Below are 21,888 nucleotides of genomic sequence, written 5' to 3' on the forward strand. Positions count from 1 at the left end.
TATACAATAAAAAATTGGGTCTGAGGGGCATTTAACATTGGACCCAATGTAAAAATTGGGTGCATCGCATCTCATGCGATTTGGTTGCATGTGATGCAATCGACCCGATTTTTCCGACCCGATAAAAAAAATCGTGCGCCCAGATATTACACAAGTACCAGCAAAATTGTAGCAGGGCGTGCTGGGATGTGTAGCTCAACAACAGCTGGAGGGACAAAGGTTCCCTATCCTTGGGTTAAAGACACAATTGTTTAGCCGTGTAAACTCTCAGTATAACAAAGTATGGGCACATCAACCACAACCAGGAGACTTCATCTGGTGGGATTCTAACACTAAAGCTCAGGTCCGGGGCACAAGACCCCCAGGCCAGCAAAACACAATCTCCCAAAGGTGTCGCACTAGCGCGAGGCTCAGTTGTTAAAAAATGTTGCATTTCGTAAGAAGCAGCAGCTATATGTTGAGTGTTACCCAGGTGAGAGGAACCAATCAAAGTGTTACATTAGTAAAATAACAATTAGGTGCTAAAATGTGTTGGATTAAGTGTTAAAATATGATGCCCCAAAGCAGCCAGGCTACACCAACCCAATGGTGCTTGCAGGGCTGCCACTAGGATTTTTGTGGCCCAGGACTGATTTCCAGTCTGCCCCCCCTTCACTTTCCTCTCGACTCCTGCTCCCTCATCCCTTCCTACTGAACGCAGGTCCCGAAGCACAGGCTTCTTCAATGCAGGACGCCGGCGGCCAATTAAAATGCAGTACTGGCTGGTAAGCCAATCAGTGCTCATGTATCAGCAGCCGCTCTGATTGGCTAACGGTGCACGAGCTCTGATTTGCTCAAAAGCCGGTGCAGCATTTTAATTGGCATCCTGCATTGAAGAACCCTGTGCTTTGTTTCAGTGCACCGAGCACAGCGCAGGAAGCACAGCGGAGGAAGTTGGTGTGTGTATGTGTGTGGGGGGAGATGTGTGTATGTCAGATCACTCAGTGTCGGGCCGATATTAATTAGTGGCAGAACCATCTGTGGTCGCTTTTGCAGGGACTACTAATCGTGGGTAATTGGCTCACTACGGGCTATCCAATTAGCCTTGTAAAGCCATCATCGTCTGGAATTTCGATAAGCAGCCATCGGAGACAATAACACGCAATTTCATAACTGATCCCACGTGTTATGGCCTGATACCGGGTCATTATGGCCGTGGATTGTCAAGATCCAGCTGTGATCTCGACAATCCGTGACCGTTTTCGGCAAAACGTGCCTGACTGCTTTTAAAGTCGGGTCTGTTCTGACGAGATGCCGCTTCAATGCGGTCAGGAAAGATGGCATTGAATAGGCGCCCACTGTTATTTGCGATTGAAATGTTATTCGAGGAAAAGTATTTGCTAATCATTTATTTATGTGTTAGACCCAATTAGCCATAGTATTGCTCATATTTACATCAATCGTATAGCTTGAGTTATAGATGATTTAACATATTACGCGTAGCCTATATTCCCAATTATGTTTCGGTTTCATACAGTTGCCGGACGGTGTAACGGGGGACTCTGGCAGAGATCGAACTAAAACATTCACCTATGACTTTTCCTACTTCTCGGCAGATAGCAAAAATGCAAACTACGTGTCTCAAGAATGGGTAAGCTCTTACACCAGGCCCTCTGCGCCGTTCGTCATTTTCTCTTTCTTCCATAAATTCTTTATTTCTTTCCCTGCATTTTCTTTTAATGAAGTACTTATGTGGAATGGGAATTTAAACTTGTAAAAAATGTGATTGTGTGAACTATGGAGACTGCTTTGTATTCCAGGCTAGTTTACCTTATTTTGTAGCTGCTCAGAGAACGTGGTTATTGTTTGAAATGTAACTTGGGTTTTAAAGGAATTTTTGGCACGCTCGTGAGTGAAAATTTATTGTGAGCGCAAATGTGGAAACTGAATTTAGTAATCCTCATATTCTACATCTCTTCAGAATATATTGCACTTACACTTTCATTTATTTGGTAAATGTTGTGTTAGGTGCAATAAAATCTCTATAAAGATTTTAAAGTTTACTACTTGTTTGTTTGTTAAAATATGCAGCTAGCCTGGAAAGCGCTCTGTAATAAACAATCTTTTCTAGGAGTGTCCCAGAAAAACACTTTATGTATCTGCACCGATCTAAGGTGACAGGGAAATATTACCGTTATTGTCATTATTTTGGTTTGCCATTTCTGAGTGCACCACAGATAAGCAATAGAAAGCCATTAATGGGTCATTATTGCTGAGAAATACATTAATTATGCACAACCGATTCAGGAGTACACTTTGGTATGTCGATCGGTTTGATTGACCCAATATCTTTTACATGGGGTAATCATAAATATATCAAAATCACCATCAGACTCTGGAGAGTTTAAACCTTTGAGTTCCAATATCTCTGTGAGAGACGTGCAAAATATCTTCTAAAAATACCAGCGTTGCTCACATTTGTTATATAAATTTAAATAAAAAATGATGTGTAAATAAAAAAATAAAAAAAGATTAGATTTCCTAGTCATTTCCTGGTCATTATGATGAATAAAAATGTTTGCTTGGCAATTTTCACACCTCTTTTGTAAAAATTCACTTGGCACTCAAAGGTCTTTTAAAGGAGCCACAGATTATAATAATGTGATTAAAAGGGCAACAGATTATCATTAGAGACACATTTGGATGCTGTCTGTAGTGGCAGTCACATGACACACTACCATATGGTATATTATGAATTAAGGGTAGGGTCTAGAACAGTGATTTTTAACCTTCTTACCTTGCGGCACACTAAATAAGATTTTAAAATTGCCAAGGCACACCATGAGATCCCCACAGGGAAAAACACATTGGCCCCCACAGGTAAAAAACAAACCTATTGCCCCCCATATAAAAAACAATCACACTGGTCCCCACAGATAACACAAATAAAATACATTGGCCCTTTAAATTAAAAGATGAGACCAGTAAATAACACGAACTGGTGGTTGCTGTAAACTAGTTTGGGCAATTCTAGATCTGGGGGCACACTTGAGAACAACTCATGGCACAGTGGTTGAAAAACACTGGTATAGAAGGAAGGGGGCTCAAAACATACAACCCACAAGTCCCCCTACTTGAGCAAATAGAATTTAATCATATGTACGCTGTAGAAATTTAAGAGTACAAGTTTGTTTTTTAGGTTTTTAAAGACCTTGGCACAGATGTCCTCAAGTCTGCATTTGAAGGCTATAATGCCTGTGTATTTGCGTATGGACAGACTGGTTCTGGAAAGTCTTATACTATGATGGGCAATCCGGTAGGAGTATTCTTACTATTTTTATGTTTTTGTTTTTAAATAAAGTGTATGTGTATATAATATATATATCTCAAGTAGAATGCTGAAGTCACTCTAAGGTTTTTAAACTGCACGGCGGCAGTAATCAAATGAAGCAACAAACACAAGTATAGTGCAAATCGACGTTTCGGGCGGGTAGCCCTTTATCAAGACATGTTGATAAAGGGCTACCCGCCCGAAACGTCGATTTGCACTATACTTGTGTTTGTATCATGGGGAAGATGCAGAATAGTTGAATAGCTCTCATTAAACCTGGAGCTTTTCCCACTGGTAGTTGGGCATGCCCCTAAAGCTAAAATACAGTGTAACAAAGATATTATGTAACATACGCTATGTAAAAGTGTCTCTACTTTAATACATATAAATTATTATTCTGTTCAAATATTTTTTCCAATACCTTGTGCACCACCTGCAATATTTATTGTGCACAACAACAGTTTCTTGATTGGTAACAAATAGTAAACTATATTGTGTTCAACAATAAAATAAAAAAGTAATTTACTGTTTTGACCTTACTTGGTATAAATGAGACCTTTTACAATGAACGGGTAGAACAAAACAAATGACAAGCTAGCACTGCTATTGTGTAAACACGGCAACTAAACACGTCATTACAGTAATGGAATAACTTCACTCACAGTCTGATTTGCATGGTGAATTTACCAGACAGAGAGGGGAGCAATAAAATGTTACAGTCGCTCCAGAAATCAGCATTATTTATCCCATGGGCTTCACCGCTCTGTTTTCTGCATTAAGGGAATGTAAAAAGCATGTGGACTTCTAAGTAGTGCAATACACATACTGGAGATAGCAATGATGTATTAAACTGCCCCAACTGAATCCATTTAAAAAAAAAAAAAATAAAAGAAAGAAAGAAAAAGGCTTTGTGTCATCCCACGGATAACTGAATTTGTTTTTAAAATGTCATAATTTAGTTTAAATGAACTTGACCCACGTAATGCTGATCTGCTAAATTCCTTTGTACCACAGGGTGATTCTGGTCTAATACCCAGGATTTGTGAAGGATTGTTCAGTAAGATTGCTGAAATTACACGGAGTGGTGATGCATCTTTTCGTACAGAAGTCAGGTAAGTTTAAAGCAAAAAATACTCTTGGCAATATGGGATGTGGTTGTTAGGTCGGCACAAGAAAGGTTGACAAGCCTTAGGTCGACAGTGACTGAAGGTCGACACAGGGTTTAAAAAAAAAATAATTCACCACTGTGGTTCCAGAACACAGCCTCCCATCAGACAGTAGAACAATTTAAACATGCTTGGGATAGGCATATGAATATCCTTACAAAGAAATAAGGATCAAAAAGGGTTGATATTACCTGAAGGATAAAAATGGGGCAGACTAGATGGGCCAAATGGTTCTTATCTGCCGTCAATTTCTATGTTTCTAGTTCATGTCCTACTATCCACTAGGCCATGGAGGGAGAGTAGACTAGTGTACTGAGTGTGGGAGGCAAAGTGCTCGAAGCATTGCGAGCAATGTGAGGGGCTGCCGTACACTTTGACAGTGTCCACAACTAGACGTCTAGATCTAGACGCCTAAAAAATCAAATAATACGTGTCGACCTTCTTCATTGTGGACCTTCCAGGGTCAACCGACATTCTTACATTAAAAGTTACATTTTAGACCAACTTTTCCTTTATCCGCCTCTAAACTTTCCAAGTACTTTGTCTGTGGTAGCGCACCCCTGATATTGATGGGAAGAGATATCCATTGATGAAACATAATAGGGGGCCTAATATTCATATGTGATATATTGCCACTACTTCTCTTGTGCGAATGTCCCCCACACTTCACTTACCAATCTGTAGGGTAAGCTGCAGCCTGCACAGTGTTGGTGAGTGAGGCCCATGGACCCAGGCACAGGATGAAGGGGAGGCGGGACATGGAATAAGGATGGCAGCGCTCAGCTGGAGGCACGGCAGACTCATGCCTGTGCAGGAGCAGAAGGCAGGCCTATCACTGCTTCCACTCGTGGTGCAGGCACGGCTGCTGGAGGAGGGAGTGAGGTGCTGGGCTGCTGGACACTGGGTGGAGAGAGCGGCAGAGATCTCTGGCATCTGGGGGCAGGGAGGTTGCACTGGGCTACTGGTGCTGTGGGTGCCATTTTCTGTATACACTAAAGTATATGCAGGGGAGCTTTGGGATGGAGAGAGAGCTCAGGCCCCATAGCCGCTGCACCCTCCGTAGTTATGCCATTGCAGGGAAAATAAAACACCTATTGCCCCCATAAAAAATCTTTTATTGAATTGCTTCAGACAGGCCGACCAGTCAGAGAGGTGCTCCCATGTCCAGAAACAAACTCAGTGAGGTAGAGACAGGTTGACGGCCAACTGTGGGTACCGCCATACCCACCAGCCTTGTTCACGGCATTTGCAGCACTGTTCCTTTAGCTGGCCCTGCACCCATTTTCCCCATCAAACCAGCTCTCCAGCTGCATCACAGGTGAGAGCCCCAGCCAATTAGAAACAGCCTGATTCCCTCTGGCCCCTTGTGCAGAGACCCCCTCGCAGTGAATAACAGTATAAAATACCCCTCTATGGAGAATCCCACACCCAACATGCAGTATGTCCCAGATATAAAAATGTACATGGGCAGGCAGACTGCTGTCACGATCCCCTCTGTCACACTGTATATGAGGGGTCCCGCTGGCTGCTTCCTACTGCCGCTGACTCTTCCCACCGCTGCTGACTGAATCAAGCAAATTTTTAACTTGCGCTGCACAGGTGTTCTCATGACACCCTGGGAACAATAAAGTCTCTGCTTGCTTCAGCAGCTGCAAGGATATCCGAATGCTGTCATGTCTAAACAATCTGAAAGGGGACTCCACTGTCTACATCTGCAGGAGCTCGAAAAAGGTCCAAAAGCTGCCTGATGAACGCTCTGCTGCCTCACCGGCATCATGTGCACTTATCTTGTCCATCTGGCAGAAGCTCTGGTTAGATGATGATAATATAAGTTTAGGTAGCCAGAAGACACGCGCAGTGCTGCTGATGTCGGTTTGTCATGTGCCAGCCAATTTGAGAGCTAATAAACACTGAGTAAAAGCTCGCCTCCAATCCGCTTTTCTTTGGCGTTGGGTACCTCAGCTCTTCTCACTGTGCTGTGTTTTGGAGGTGCCAGTGGTTCTGGAGAATTGCAGAATCTGGGGTAGATTTTTTAAGCTCGTGAAGTGATAAAGTGTCTGGTCTTTAACACCGGACCAATCAGCTCCTACCTGTCATTTTTCAAACCAAGCCTGTTACTTCACATTTAGGAGCTGATTGGCCATTGATAAAGTACCAGCCACATTATCACTTCACCGAGCTTAATAAATCTACCCCTCTGTTTCTTCAGTGATCTGGGAAATGAACCATAGGTGGTTTTACTTCTATGAACGTTATCCAAAAGAGAGCAACGCCATTACGTTTTCTTGTTCATAGATCTCACTTGTGCGGGAGCATAGCTCCAACCCACTAGAGGAAGAGCGGGAAGATCTATATATCATAAGTGGCATTCATCTGTGTAAAATGGTTGTTTGCTGTCACATACAGAATGTCACTCTGCAGACTGACCTATTCTGTAGCCCTACAGTTGCTGCTCATTTTTCATTTTGTATTTTGATTCTTTCAGTTACTTAGAGATTTACAATGAACGAGTACGAGATCTGCTTAGGAGAAAGTCATCGAAGACATTTAATTTGCGAGTTCGAGAGCATCCCAAAGAAGGTCCTTACGTGGAAGGTAGAGAACCGTACAAGCAATTCTTCTAATGGCTCAAAGCTGCTCATCGCTCGCACATACTACAAAACAGGCTAGGGTTTCAGGATTTCCTTAACAGTACACAAACTAATATATTTGAATGGAAGTAGGACACATATAGGGCAGGGTACTTTCAGAAGGAATTTGGCTTAGATCCGTATACAGCCTGATACTGGGTGTAACGGAATTGCCCATATGTAAAGATCAAGTGCAAAAGCCAAAAATAACTCTTAATATGCAGAGACTGATACATGACCCATATAGATTTTATATTGGACCACTGTAATAATAAACATCATTGTAATAATTTAAACAAGCTTGGTTTACATCCTCTACTAATCTAGTGAGTAAATAAGAGTTATTTATATAGTGCAAAATCCGACGGTCAGAATCCCAATGGATCCCGAAGGTAAAGGTGCCTATGCAGTAGTGCAATTTTGCCAGATTTCATACAAATTCGATGCATCAGGTGGATAAATTGGATGAAAAGTGGCAAATCGCATGTGTTTTACCTCCGATCTGATGCGTAGTCATGTGTGAATCTGATCGTAGCCCCTAGATCGCAAGCACTACAATATAGTTCTATCCCTTGCTGGGATAGCATACATTATATCTTATGCAAAAGGTCCGCATACGATATATTACATGTGATCCAGCCGCAGAGGCGTTACCGGGTCATTTTTTGGGGTTGGTGTTAGTCTTAGGCATTAGGAGTAGGGTTACTCTGGCGTGTGTAGGAGGTAAGGGTTGGTCTGTGGGAATGGACAGATAGGGTTGTGCTGCTGGTGGGGTGGGTTAGCATCAGGAGTAAGGTGAAAATACTGGGATCAGTTGGGATTCGGACTGTTATGACTGATTTTTAGTTACTCACATTAGTCCCTGGGCCTTATTCTAGTTCACTCTTGCTGAAAAAATCCTTCTTAGATGGACAAAACCATGTGCACTGCAGGTGGGGTAGATGTAACTTGTGCAGAGAGAATTAGATTTGGGTGGGGTTTTACTTCAAAGTGAGATCTATATTGCAGTGTAAAAATAAAGCAGCCAGTATTTACCCTGCACAGAAACAAAACTCACCCAAGCGTGCACCTCAAAGCACACATCGCACCGCCGGGAATCGCAGCGTGTGTATGGGCGGCATAAGGATTTTGTCAGAAAGAGTGAACTAGAATAAGGCCCGCTGTCCCAATGGATGATGAATTCTAGACCAAGAGCATTATTGCAGTCAAACATCTGTTTTGACTTTTCTTTGTCGCCAGTCATATGTATTTGTAGTTTTAGTAAATGGCTTTAGAGCAGATATGCCGGTCACACTACCGCATACGTCTGAATAAAGAATACATGCTAGAGAATTGTTTTAGGATTGCAAATGCTATTATCCATTTCCTGTCATTTTTGCAGACTTGTCAAAGCACTTAGTTCAGAATTACAGTGATGTGGAGGAGCTAATGGATGCTGGGAACATCAACAGAACCACCGCTGCTACAGGAATGAATGATGTGAGCAGTCGATCGCATGCCATATTTACCATCAACTTCACTCAGGTAACGTGTCCCATGACTGTCTAATAATTGCATTGTCCTTGCTGTATAAGCAGGGAAGAGTCACCAAACTGTAAGAGAAATGTACTGTGGTCAATCTGATGATGTTATTAAAAAGATCATCTGTTTTATGGAGTATATATTTAGTAATGGTAGGTTTGTCAAAGCCATTAATCATAGGTTGCTTTGACCAATAGTTTTAAAACTACAGCAGTAAGTGGTCGGTCAAAATCTTTCCATCAAAGCCTTGACAGACTGCCTGTTACAAAAGCTCCTATCAGTGGTTTCCTACAATGTCTAAGTGATGCAAACCTCTTGGACAATCCTTTGGTGGTTTGCTTCTGTTTTGGCACCGAAGGCCTCTGGGACTGTTTCTGGACTAGACGGTTATTCCTGTGCTACCTTTTCTGTGGCCTTTTCAGCAGTGAGGTTAAATGCTGACACCATAATCTGCAATCATGGTGAAGGAGATTGCCACCTAAAAACTATTTATTTACACGGGCCCTCCTAGCTACAAATAATAGGTAGGATGAAGCTTATTTTTCTTCAGTATGACATTTTATGATTTAATATCAGGCTGGTTTAGGATAGTATGCGGTAAATGCCATTTAAAGACCAATATTATAGTTCCAAATATTTTTATAGGAACCACATTTCTAAATGTATTATATTGTATATTTTTAAATTGTGGGAGGAAACCCTTTGCAAGCATGGGGAGAATATCCAAACTGCACAGTTAGTGGTTTTGTTAATGTAAGATTCACTTTTTTTTATGAACCCTTTGGGCATTCTACATGTGCACATAATAATATTTGTCAAGATCATCAGTAAAAAATACAGCCAAATTGCAAAAAACAGTAATCAGTAAAAAATATATCTGGAATTTGAAAATTAATTGTGTTTTAGTAAAATTATATAAAATAATAATTTAAAATAAGTATGTATGTATTTTGTGTGTGTGTAAATTATAATAATATATAAAACATTTATAGTTTTTTGTTTGTTTTTTGAGAGCTTTACAATAAATTGTGTTTTTTAAGCTATATTTGAACTGATGATAGTAAATCCAACAGAAGCAATTCAGGTTTGTACGCTAAATTTAAATTTTTATGATTGTGAAGATAAAACTGGCAAGTATATGTAAATTAGATGGCGATTAAAAAGATCAAAGGATCTTTTGGGATGAAAATTGGATTCAACCCCCCCAACATATCTTGTGAGGTTTTTTTTTTACTACACGTTTGCACCCTTTTTCTTGTTTATTTTGCACATTTATTCTCTTCAAACAAAAAGAAAATGAAACAGAGGGGAAAAAAAATCACCAAAGTAAAACAATACTTGCAAACTGACTGATACCATCTGTTCATGCCTTATTATTAATTTGACTGCCGTATAATCTCTGCATTTGCGGATTGGGTTCTTCTATACAGAGTATGAATGAGAATTTTCTGCAGTGAGTTATTCGCTGCAGATAGCGCAGGACTCTGTTAGAAGGGAAGGGTGCTGATAATGTAACAGCAATGCCCTGCTTATCTGTTTTTAAGAATTGTCAAAATATTAAAATATTGTTCATTTACTTCCTCAACCAAATCTATGATCATTGTAGAGGTTATAGACTTGCAGCGAGTTCTTGAGCATGTGCATTTTTTTATTCAGGTTTTTCTTTTTGTTATTCGCAATAGTAAAAGTTTTGATACATTATACTACAACTGAAGGCCAAGGTTTTACATTTTAGTTTAGTTTTTTTTTTGTAGATAATTTTGTTTATAGATTTGGTTCTATGTTTTAAGAATGGCCATTGACAATTGATGCCCAGCAACCATCATCCACAGCTTTTCCATCAATGGGAAAGATCTGATAGTTCTCATTCAAAGGCATAGAGTGCAACCTGACTGCAGGGGGAGCAATGTATTGGTTCAGGCCCTGATGCACCACTCCTACCCCTTTCACACCGGCCACCCGGCATATTTAAGAGTCATTTTGCCGGGTACAATTCACACCACACACAAATTACCGGGTTAATGCTTTTCAACACGGGAATTTGCTGAAAAGCCCGGGTTTTTCTTCTGTATGAAAGGGTCAACCTGGGTCTTAATCCTGGCACTCCGGTCAAGAGCAGGGTCGGAGTGCCGGGATATAAGACCCAGGTTGACCCTTTCACGCTAAAGAAAAACCCAGGTTTTTCAGCAAATTCCCAGGTTTAAAAGCTTTAACACGGTAATCTGGGTGTGGTGTAAATTGGGGTATCAGTAGCCACCCCCTCTTCCCTAATTGGCCTGCCAGTTATCAAAAACATTCCATTTTTTGGCACACTTCTATTGTCATGCTTTTTTGCGATTAAGTTTTTTTATCCTAAATATTGTGGTTTATTTAATCTGTGGTTTGTATCTGGTTGTCAGTGACTAGGTCGGCAATCAATAGGCCAACGCCATATTGTCGGCACCTTGCCCAAAGCATTGTAAGCGAAGCGATACAGTGACTGGGGGTCCAGTTGCTCAGGTGTCGACATTGACATAAATAAAATCAAAAAGTCATGTCGACCCTTATGTAGGGTACACACCAGGACGACCCGCTCACGATGCACATCGTGAGCGGGTCGTCAGTGTCTCGTCCGACCCGCTCACGGTGACGCGGGGGGGGGCACGACCCGCTCACGATGTGCACCGTGAGCGGGTCCGATCCGATGGCGACCCGCACCCGGCTGTATGGTCGTTATTGAGATCCTACCTGCAGCAGGTAGGATCTCAATAACGACCGACCGACCCGCGGGGCCGCGCATCGGAACGGTATCGGTCCACACCAGGTCAGAAAAGGGCCCAATCACCACACAATCTACATCCAATTGGTTGGAATTGGATCTAGATTGAGGGGATCGGGCCCTAGTCGTCCTGGTGTGTACCCAGCATAAGTCTATGATGACCTAGAGACACTGTCAATCTTTTATACCATAACCGTTGGAATTCTAGATTAGATGCACTCAATCCTTACTCACGCAGTGAGGAGGTTATGATTACATATCTTAAACCTTTGCTTTATGTTTTTGTCCTTTTGATCTATAAATCACGTGTTTTTTGTAATGAACAATCTCATAGAAACCATGAGCACATCTAGGGAGATAGTGATATTGTGTCAGTAAGATATTCCTTTACCTCTGGGCAATACACTTACAGGGCAATCTTTCATGCCTAAGCTTTACCATTGTTTTTGAGGCACTGGGATGTTGGCATTTAATGATAATATCCAAAATAATAACAGTATTGCTCATTTGGATAGAATTTATTTATTACCAGTTTCTTATGTAGCGCACACATACTCCGCAGCGCTTTACAGAGTATAGTTGAACATTCACATCAGTCCCTGCCCCAGTGGAGCTTACAATCTATATTCCCTACCACATGTACACACACTCACAGACATTCTAGGGTTAATTTTGTTGAAAGCCAATTAGCCTACCAGTATATTTTTGGATTGTGGGAGGAAACCGGAGTACCCAGAGGAAACCCACGCAAGTGCGTGGAGAATATACAAACTCCGCACAGTTAGGGCCATGGTGGGAATTGAACCCATGACCTCAGTGCTGTGAGGGAGTAATGCTAACCATTACACCATCCGTACTGCCCCAAAGGACAGTCTAGCAGCATGCACAGCAGGAGCGACTTCTGCTTAGAGACATTATGCAGATTAAGCACTTATGTACAGGAGAATACCTAATGGCTTCGGCCTCAGTTTCTTCGTTCCTGGAAAGTTGTTTTGAGCGGTCGGATGCATGAAGGATTCCTCCACATCAGCGCAAAGAGTGGTTATCCAATTTCTTTGCACAGAAGGCTAGTATGCTTCAGAAATGTATTGCAGGATGAAGGCGGTGTACGGGGAGCAGTGTCTCGCATAGTGCACCATATTCTGGTGGTGTCAGCGTTATGAGTGGGGACGTGAATGCATCAAGGACCGAAAATGTAGATGGGAGGTACTGAAACGGCCTCCATACATCCCCCATATCTCCCCATGTGAGTCCCAAAGCTTTGTTCCCTTAAATAAATCACTGAAAGGTCAACAATTCACCTGTGAAAAGGAAGTGCAGCACACCACGGAGAACAGGATCCATCTGCAACCCAGGAGTTTCAACCCTGAAGTCATGCTCATTGTAATGTGGTAGAAAATAAATGGGAAGGCATTATGTTACATAATAGGAACTGTGGCACTGTAAAGTGGCACAATATGAAGTAGAGGCACTATAGTGTGGTATAATATGAACTCGAGGCACTGTAATGTGGCATTGTATGAACTGGGACAGTGCATGGCATAATATGAATTGGAGGCACTCCTGTATGACCTGAGGCACCGTAACGTGGAACATTATGAAGTGGGGCACTTTAATGTGGTACAATGTGAAGGGGAGGCACTGTAATGTGGCATTGTAATGAGGACAAATATTAACTTTATTGTGACTTAAAATGAACTATGCGATGTGATGTGGGGCACTATAGTGTGCTATAATATGGACTGGGGGCAGCACTCTTATGTGACACAATATGAGCTTGGGGTGCTAATGTGAATACTGTGTATACTGTATTTCATAATGTAAATAGTGTACTGTGTTGCATACTGGATGTTGGCAGCCCCTCACTGTCACCTAGGGCACTACGATGGTCCATAACATACATTAGGCACTACTGTGGTGCATATAATTACCAAGGCACTACTGTGGTGCATATAATTACCAAGGCACTACTGTGATTTAGCAAACAAACTGGGGCACTTTTATCAGGTGTAGAATTAACAACTTCGGTGGAGAGGTGTCACTATAGAAGCATTGGGGCAGGGGCTACTTAGTTTTTGCTGTGGGGCATACAAAGACCTGGCTACACTCCTGGTCACATACTTACTTTCATTAAGACTTACACCACAGAGGAAGCACATGCTTTCAATATACTTTTATATTGCTCATTTTCTGAAGTATTTCCTTTATTTTGTTAGTTACTTGGGTAACATGTTTTGTAAGTTGTCGGAGCAGCCAATGAAACACGTTTGAATTCGCTGTATCTAGGTTGAACTCCGCTAGATGAAATTCATAGGGGTATATTCAATTAATGTCAGACATTATTGGATGTAATGTCTGATTTGGCCGCCGATTGATGCTCACCCGGCAGGAGGCGGCGGGACAGTGCCGGATAACTTGTTCTCACCCGACCCGGCGGCGGGATGGGTGAGTGATGCGGGAGGGGGCGGTTTATGGGAGGACGACTGCACCTCTATCTGACATCTTTTCAAGTCGGATTGAGATTGACCTTTCGGACAAAAGGAAGTTGATTGGCAGCTATTCCGCCATTCCACCTGGTTTCCAACAGGTCGGAGCATTCCAAACTGAAAAAAATCAGATAGAATTGAATAGGTCGGAACCCCTTTCCTAGTCGGAAACTGACGTATTTTCGACAACACGTCAGACAATTGAATATACCCCATAGTCTGCTAATCGCAGTCATAAACAAAACTGTTTTGTATTAATAACTGTGATACCACGGTGTTCTATACCAAAACATTGGTTTGCATTTTATAACCAGCTACATTTTTGCCTTTGGTTTTTATTATCTTCTTGTTGTTTATTGTATTGTATCTGGATTGATGCGCTTATCTTTGCACCAGCATGTAACATCCTTTATTCAATTTGTTTACCGTCAGGCCAAATTTGATGCTGAAATGCCCTGCGAGACGGTCAGCAAGATTCATTTAGTGGATCTGGCGGGAAGCGAGCGAGCAGATGCCACTGGTGCTACTGGCGTGAGACTCAAGGAAGGAGGGAACATTAATAAGTCTCTCGTAACTCTGGGAAACGTCATTTCTGCCTTAGGTACGCCACTAGATTTCTTTTCCTTCATAGTTTTAGATTGCCTCACATGATTGCGGTTCTGTTATTGCCTCATTCACTAGTTTTTACTCGCACCTTTTTTTTTTTTTTAATCTTGCCCAAAACCATTAAAAAAAGATTCACTTTACTTTATGACTGCAGAAAGTGGAGGAAATACCTTGGAGGTACTCTTGCTTTCTGAGGAGGTTATTGTGGTTTTTATTCATTTGTTTTTATTTCTGTCTGTCATTCCCAGCTGATTTATCACAGGATGCCGCCAACCATCTTGTGAAGAAGAAGCAAGTATTTGTGCCTTACCGAGATTCTGTTCTGACTTGGCTGTTAAAAGATAGCCTGGGAGGAAACGCCAAAACCATAATGATTGCCAGTAAGCATTTCATCCACTCTATTATTATATATATTTTTCTAAGTAATTTAATTACACAGGTTTATTTGTTCGCTAATGCTTACTTTCTCAGATCAGATTTGTAGTGGTTTAAACTAGAACAAAATAAAGTGAGCTGCTGTTCTGCTAACATGCCTGTATGGAAGTTCTCTGGCGGCCGACCTGTGTTGGCACATGGTGCTGGAATATATATAGGGTCGTGGCCCCACCTGCATGGGGCGTGGCCTCACAAACTGAATCTTGGTTTTCATCACTCCAGTCCGCACCTGCTGGGCTGTCCCCGGAGACCAGTCTGTGTGCAGTGTAGGCAAGGTGCTACATGTCATGTGAAGCCCCCCCCCCCCCCCCATACATTATGCGAATTGGGCCCAATTCTGGCGGATCGGCTTTATGCATGTATGAAACCTGATCCGATGCAAGGTCTTGTGTGAATCGGGTCGGAGGTCGGATCTGCAGAACATAAGGTAAATTGGAATCGGACTCTTCAGCGGCACATCTCAGTTGCGTTATAGCACCTGCAATGTATCGCGTCTGATTCCATCCGTAGGAGTGTTGCACCTCCAGCAGACAGCGGGCAGCAGGCGGGCTCACTCAGCCAGTCGGTGTCCGCCAATTCTTCTGAATTTTTTTTTTTTTAATTCTCCTGCCCCCATCTCTTTACTTGGGATAAATCACATGGGATAAAAAAGTGGCACATCAAGTGCCAAATCGTATGTGAGCCTTCGGTGAAGCTGATGGGGGGGCTATTTGATGCGACCTCCCCTCGTGTATGGGGGCCCTTACAGTGCAGAACCCAGCTCCTATCACCGAGGAGCAGTCATCACTTTGATGACACCAAGGTGCGGGCCGCACCCATGCAATGACTTCACTGGAAAGATCTCTGCTGTTCACCATTGCCTCACTAATGGTCTTACTGCGTCAACAGCCCTGCTCCACTTTTAGGGCCCACATTGCCTTGGTGCTGTAAATGATCAAGGGCTTAGTAGTGTGAGAATCGTAGGAACACAGCGCCGCGTGAGTGAGGCCAGTGCTACGTGCGCATGTACATCTCCAATGTCTTTGTACATAAAAGTAGCAACACTGCAACAGTAATACTCTTGATTCATGTTGACCTTGTGGCCCGCTGGGTTTCTGATCTTGTTGATGATGTGTCTATTATTATATCAGCACTGGGGCTGTGGTCCCATCTCCCTCATTGCTAATCTAGCCCAAATGGCAGGGGTTTTTCATGTCATGGATACATTTAAAAGTAATCCTAAATTACTGAACCGACTACTCCATTATTCTTAGATTGTAAACGCCCACTCCTGCCCAACTCCATCATATTGTATTTCCCACAATGCTCCACACATGGCCATGCTCTCTGCTGTCTTATTATGTCACATGTCCGGTGTTACAGCTGTAGAAGCTTTGTGTGCAGTTTGTCACCGGCACTGTTCTCCTCCCTGTCTACATTGTTTATATTTTTTATATCGCACAAGATATGTAATCAGCGGTTCTGATTGCAGTGTGTCTGTTTTTTACCGCTTGTCCTAATCAGAATTACAATCAGGTTGGCTGAAAGATTGATTTCCAACCTATAAATAGCGCTAGTGTAACAGCAATGTTTTACATACAAAGCAATCCCACGGCCACGCCATGGCACCCGACCGGCAGCGGCTGCTTTTTAACCAGCCATGTGCCAAGCATCGCAGCCAGTGCACGCAAGGTGGGCAAGTTTTATGTTATTGCACAAACATATTTGACTTTCAAATGATAAAATCAATTTCTTGTTCATCTGAGCTCAAAGTGCTGAATAATTTGTCTTTTTAAATTCTTTTCTTTGCAGCCATTTCACCGGCTGATATCAATTATGGAGAAACTTTAAGTACACTTCGCTATGCAAATAGAGCCAAAAACATTATCAACAAGCCCACCATTAATGAGGATTCTAATGTCAAGTTAATTCGCGAGCTCCGAGCTGAGATCGCTCGTCTGAAAGCCTTGCTAGCTCAGGGGAATCAGGTTAGTGCTTTTAATTCCCAACTTATAATTAACTTTCTTTGACAAATGGCATCTCTTTCAAGGTCTTCATTTGATCATTACCTCTTTCATTAAATTTATTTGGGTAAGCGTAAACGTCTACCACCTCCAGATATGAGTAAGTGACAAGACTCAAATAAAAATCCTTATATTATTATTATTTTTTGTGCCCTGTTGCTGTGTTGTCCCTCTTCAACTGAGGACCAAATTAATGCGCATGAAATGTCTCACCGGGAACGCAGCTCATATTCGTGAGATCATGTGACCGTGCTTAAAAAGGCACGGTTATTAAATGGGAAAAAATCGATATACGGTCATTGTATGCATGATGGTAAAAAAAAAAAGTCGACTTTTTCACTGTTGACCTTACCCATGTCCTCCTAATGACCCTGTCGACCTTCCTGCATGTCGACCGTAAGTCACGTCGACCTAATTGCTTGTCGACCATAATGCTGGTGACCTAATAATCCATACCCAAATAATCTATAGTTTAAAAACTTAATGATGCGGTCTAAAAAGAATAATTAGTATTTCTTAATGTGGTACTCCAAAGAATAGAAAGGAAGGTACAATAGATAGTGTTCACTGTGTGGAATATAAGCTCTCTATAAACATTCATAAATGCACTGGCCCTCTCCGGTTCCACATTGTAAAGTCCCCATTGTGGATACTGGCTCTCAACAAGCACATGTGATTAGTGTGGAGCTGAAGATCTGAGTGCTCCAGAAGCCTTTAAAGTTCACTAGCATTTGAGAATTCTTGAGTCCTATGTGTTTGGAAAGCTCTTGTTAAATAGACCTAAATGATATTGTTCTGGTTGGTAGCCCCACTAAATCGGCATACTGTATAAAGCATATATCCTCTTATTTCACTTAGGGCAAAATGCCTTTTTTGCAAGTGGTGACAGTGAGCAGCGCTGACTGCTCGCCGTCACAGCTCGCGTGTCAGTATTCAACTGACCCCCCTGCGCACATCGTTTCCACCTCACTGGGTTTTTACAGCGACTGCGTGTGCGGCCGCCAAAACAGCGAGGCTCGCGTCTAAATGTAGAGGGCTCCCTGTGTTGGCCGCAAAGCTCGCCGTTTGGGGGAATCCTCGCCGTTCTGACAGCGAGGGTTCCCCCAGAACGTTGAATTGGGTGAGCGGCCGGCACGGGGGTTAAACGAATTGAATACGGCCCGTAGAGTCTGTGAGCCATCTCTAGCACCCTGTAGAGTAGAAAGCAGGGTGAGATGGGTGCGACGGTCACTACGGGAGGCCGATTTATTGCTCACTGCGCTATAGGGGTTTTAATTCGGAAGCCAAGAACCCAAAATATAGTAATAAAATGTCTAAATAATAAAGCCGTCTTGGTTATTTAAGAGGGAAATACGTTATTTCTATAATGTGTCAGCTGTATGCAGTGTTGTAAAATACTAAATCCAGACCAGCGTTATTTGTTAGAGATAATAAAAGACGTGACTTTACTGGTATAAGGCAACTGCGGTTATGCACAGTAAAGCTTTTAGGTTTAAGGTGTGCTAAGCCGTATTCTAGAAGCACTTGTGATTTATTCTAGGGTTGCAGATTTCATACCCCAGTACATAGATTTCTGGAACAGAAGCTCGTAATAACGTCACTTAATATTTATAGCGAGGCCAGGTGTGAGACAGGCAGGCTCTCTGAAATATTTCCCCAACACTTTGTCTTTTGAAGCGGTAAATACTTCATAGGGTTTAATGTCACAATGTGATTGTCTCCGTCTCTAAACAACTGTCGCAGCAGTTTTGTGTCACTTTTAAGGGAATATTCAATTAGCTGCGGAAGCGCCGAAATTGATCACGGCTAATGCACAAACGAGTTGTGAAAATGGCTGAGCGTATGTGCGCTCTGGATTCTTGCACCTGTTCTATTACTCTCCCGATTATTCTAGTCGGCAAAAGTAGAGATAAGTATAGGAGAAAATGGGAAAATCTGTCTGAACATCAAAAACTGTCAAACTAATCTACAAAAGTTTTTAAAAGTTTATTGGCCATAAAAACACTGGTTGGTCTACTGATGCCAAATGAGGGTTACATGCTTTTTTTTTTTTACAAAAATAAAAAAATATAAGATTCATTGCTATTTTTTCCACAAAATAAAGTGTTCTATATAAATTAGAGGGACATGAAAATAGGTATAAGTCTATATTTGTGTCAAGCCTAAAAACCCATACCATGTGCCCCAATTTCCATCATTTTAAATTTTTTCCCCAAAAATTACATGTCAAGTTTGGCTAATTAAAATCTTCTAATTGCCTAATTAATTATTTAGGGCAGGACAGGCCAACCTGTGGCTCTCCAGATGTTGTCAAACTACAAATCCCAGCATGCCTTGCCACAGTTTTTACACTCCCTTATAAAAAAAACGATGGCAAGGTATGATGGGATTTGTCCCGTGGGTTATGAACCAAAATCCCACATTTTGTATGTAACATTTTTTTTTTATCCCATCTTTTTACCTGCTTAGAAGTTTGCGATATGAAGAATTATCATGCAGCCATTTTTGGAGACCGTTAAATACTGGATTGTGATAAAAAAAAAAAAAAACATTTTTATATTGCAAAATGTATAAATAAGGGGTTATCCGGCCAAAAGTAGAGTAAAGGTTTATATTTGCAGAACTGCTGTACCTGGAATATAGTTTAGCTTATAGAAAATAACTAATACAGGTACAGTCACCCATATTTTTGATCAGAAGTATTTTTCATATGTGATCTGATTTTTCCAGTATTCTGGAATATTTGAATAGCATAATGAGATATCTTATGTTTGGAACCCAAGTCATTGTTTATCTGTGTGTAGTAACACCTGCTGTGGGGTTAATTTTATACAAATTTTTTTTTCAAATAATTTTGTGCGTGAAACAAATCTTGTGTACATTAAGCCATCGGGTCGCACTCACAATATTCGGTATTTCAGATTTCGAATATTGGAGACTCAAGCTGTAATAACATTTTCTAACAAATATGTAAAAATTTCATGATCTTCTTGTCCATGCAATGCACATACAGTAGCTTAATTCATCAACCCCCTAGTATTTTATCTCGTTTTCCATGTCTACCCTTCCCAGGAAATGGTTGATTCAGAAAATTTTAGCTGGTGTTCATTCTAGCACCCTGCATAATTTAGACCCTGTGCAGTTCCTCTTCTCTGCCTGGGGTGTCGCTCTCTGCCATGGTACTTGTAGCACAGGTCTGGTCTGCATATCAGTGCTGAAATACAGAACTGAACGGGTTTTGAAACATGCCGTTTGCTAGAATGAACACTATTACATATAAAAAAATTTGAAAACATATCCATGATGATGTGAATGACATCACTACATCTTTTGTGTAAAGGCCCGTAGACACGGGGGACAGGATGGTATCCGGACTGATCATAGAATGACTCTAGGTTGACCACTATTGGTCGACAGGGTCAAAAGGTAGACATGCATTTTTTTTACAAAATTTTCAGCCGACAGGCGGTATTTCATGCCCTACCATCCACTAGGGCGTGGAGAGAGAATAAAATAGTGTGCCGAGTCTGAAGCATGGCGAGCACAGCGGTACACTTAGATAGTGTCTGTCGACCTATGTCGACATAGACACCCTAAAAACATTAACATGTTGAACTTTTCAATGTTGTTGACTGTCGACCCTGTCGACCTTGTGACTGTCCACCATATGATTGTAGACCTAGACACTGTAGCGGTTTTTATACCATAACTGACAGGATGGTGCTAGTTTGCACAGATCGCTTAGCACACATTGCGGGACACATGCAGAGCACCCACTGTGTGTTGAGTGATCTGTTCTCCAGCGAGGTGTTAGTCTGTTGGCTTAGAATTGAAATTGCCCATTTTTATGCCCCTTAAGCTCTGTATATACGGGGAGATATTAGCTAGTATCGTTGGCTAATTGGTCGCTGAGCGACCATATCGCCCGTGTTTTTAATGTATACAGGGCAATAAATCAATAGGATTGCGCTATCGCACCAGCCTTTAATGGTCGATGGTCACATTATGGCTAAAATTTGGTGGTCGCTGGGGAAAACGGTGCACAGGGTTATATGGTCACTGAGCGTTATATAACTGAGTGAAAATAATATTGCACCGTATGTACATACCTTTAAGGCCACTTGAAAACATGTTTACGCACACACGCAGACAAAAAATACTTTGTGTTTATTTTAGAGCCTGATAATTTTTGTGTTATTTTAGTCTCTGTTTCTAAATTGCACTTTCTTTTCTCAGATTGCACTTTTGGATTCACCCACTGCTTTAAGTATGGAAGAAAAACTGCTACAGAATGAAGCCCGTGTAAGTATTAAGAATTTTTGTCCCGTCTTTTTTTTTTTTTTATTTAGATTTTTATTGTGTTAAAAAAATCTTAGTAACAAATACAAGAAACAATTTTTCATTTTCTTGATTTTTTTTGTCTGTACTGAAATTAATTTATAGTTAAGTTAACCCTTTTTTTTTGTAAATTAAAAATGATTGGTTGTGGTAGTAAATACGATATGATAGATGCTTTGAAAACTGTATGTACTGTCTTTCTCACGTGTTTTCATTTTGATCTCAGACACTAAATGGCCACAGAAACCATTGTAAAGCTGGGTACACATCTATACAATCCCTGTTTTCTTGCGACCGTTCGACTGACCATAGACGCGACCGACCGTCCAGAAACACCAGCCAATATGCGCGTACACACCTGTACATTTTTACTTGCGACATCCGATGTACTCCCGTCCAAACAGTCGCAAGAAAAAGATTGTACCACCGTACACACACTCTCTCAATTTGCCACGATATACTGTATATAAACAAAATTATCATAATGGGCTGGGTTAAGGGCATTCCAAAACAAAGAGGCGTGAGTACAGAACCTAAACAAAAGTGATTTCCTTTTCTACATCAGTGCTGGCTGTGCAGAGAACACGTACGTTCGTTCATTTGTTCCGTTTGTTTTCTACCACTTTCATCATGAG

At 41.6% G+C, this 21,888-nt stretch overlaps 1 protein-coding gene across 4 annotated transcripts in view; it reads left to right on the forward strand.

The window, feature by feature from the left end:
• KIF16B (kinesin family member 16B) overlaps positions 1-21,888 on the forward strand; it is a 296,722-nt gene that overhangs the window by 27,641 nt on the left and 247,193 nt on the right. For all 4 annotated transcript variants that reach the window (XM_083175821.1, XM_083175822.1, XM_083175819.1 and 1 more), the window contains exons 3-11: positions 1,517-1,630; positions 3,179-3,295; positions 4,325-4,422; positions 6,962-7,071; positions 8,488-8,630; positions 14,304-14,472; positions 14,726-14,857; positions 16,704-16,879; positions 21,152-21,217. In XM_083175821.1, the coding sequence (XP_083031947.1) occupies positions 1,517-1,630; positions 3,179-3,295; positions 4,325-4,422; positions 6,962-7,071; positions 8,488-8,630; positions 14,304-14,472; positions 14,726-14,857; positions 16,704-16,879; positions 21,152-21,217 (1,125 nt within the window). The remainder of the gene's footprint in view (positions 1-1,516; positions 1,631-3,178; positions 3,296-4,324; positions 4,423-6,961; positions 7,072-8,487; positions 8,631-14,303; positions 14,473-14,725; positions 14,858-16,703; positions 16,880-21,151; positions 21,218-21,888) is intronic.

Source organism: Crinia signifera, chromosome 3, assembly GCF_055691185.1.
Source record: "Crinia signifera chromosome 3, ASM5569118v1, whole genome shotgun sequence".
Classification (NCBI taxonomy): domain Eukaryota; kingdom Metazoa; phylum Chordata; class Amphibia; order Anura; family Myobatrachidae; genus Crinia; species Crinia signifera.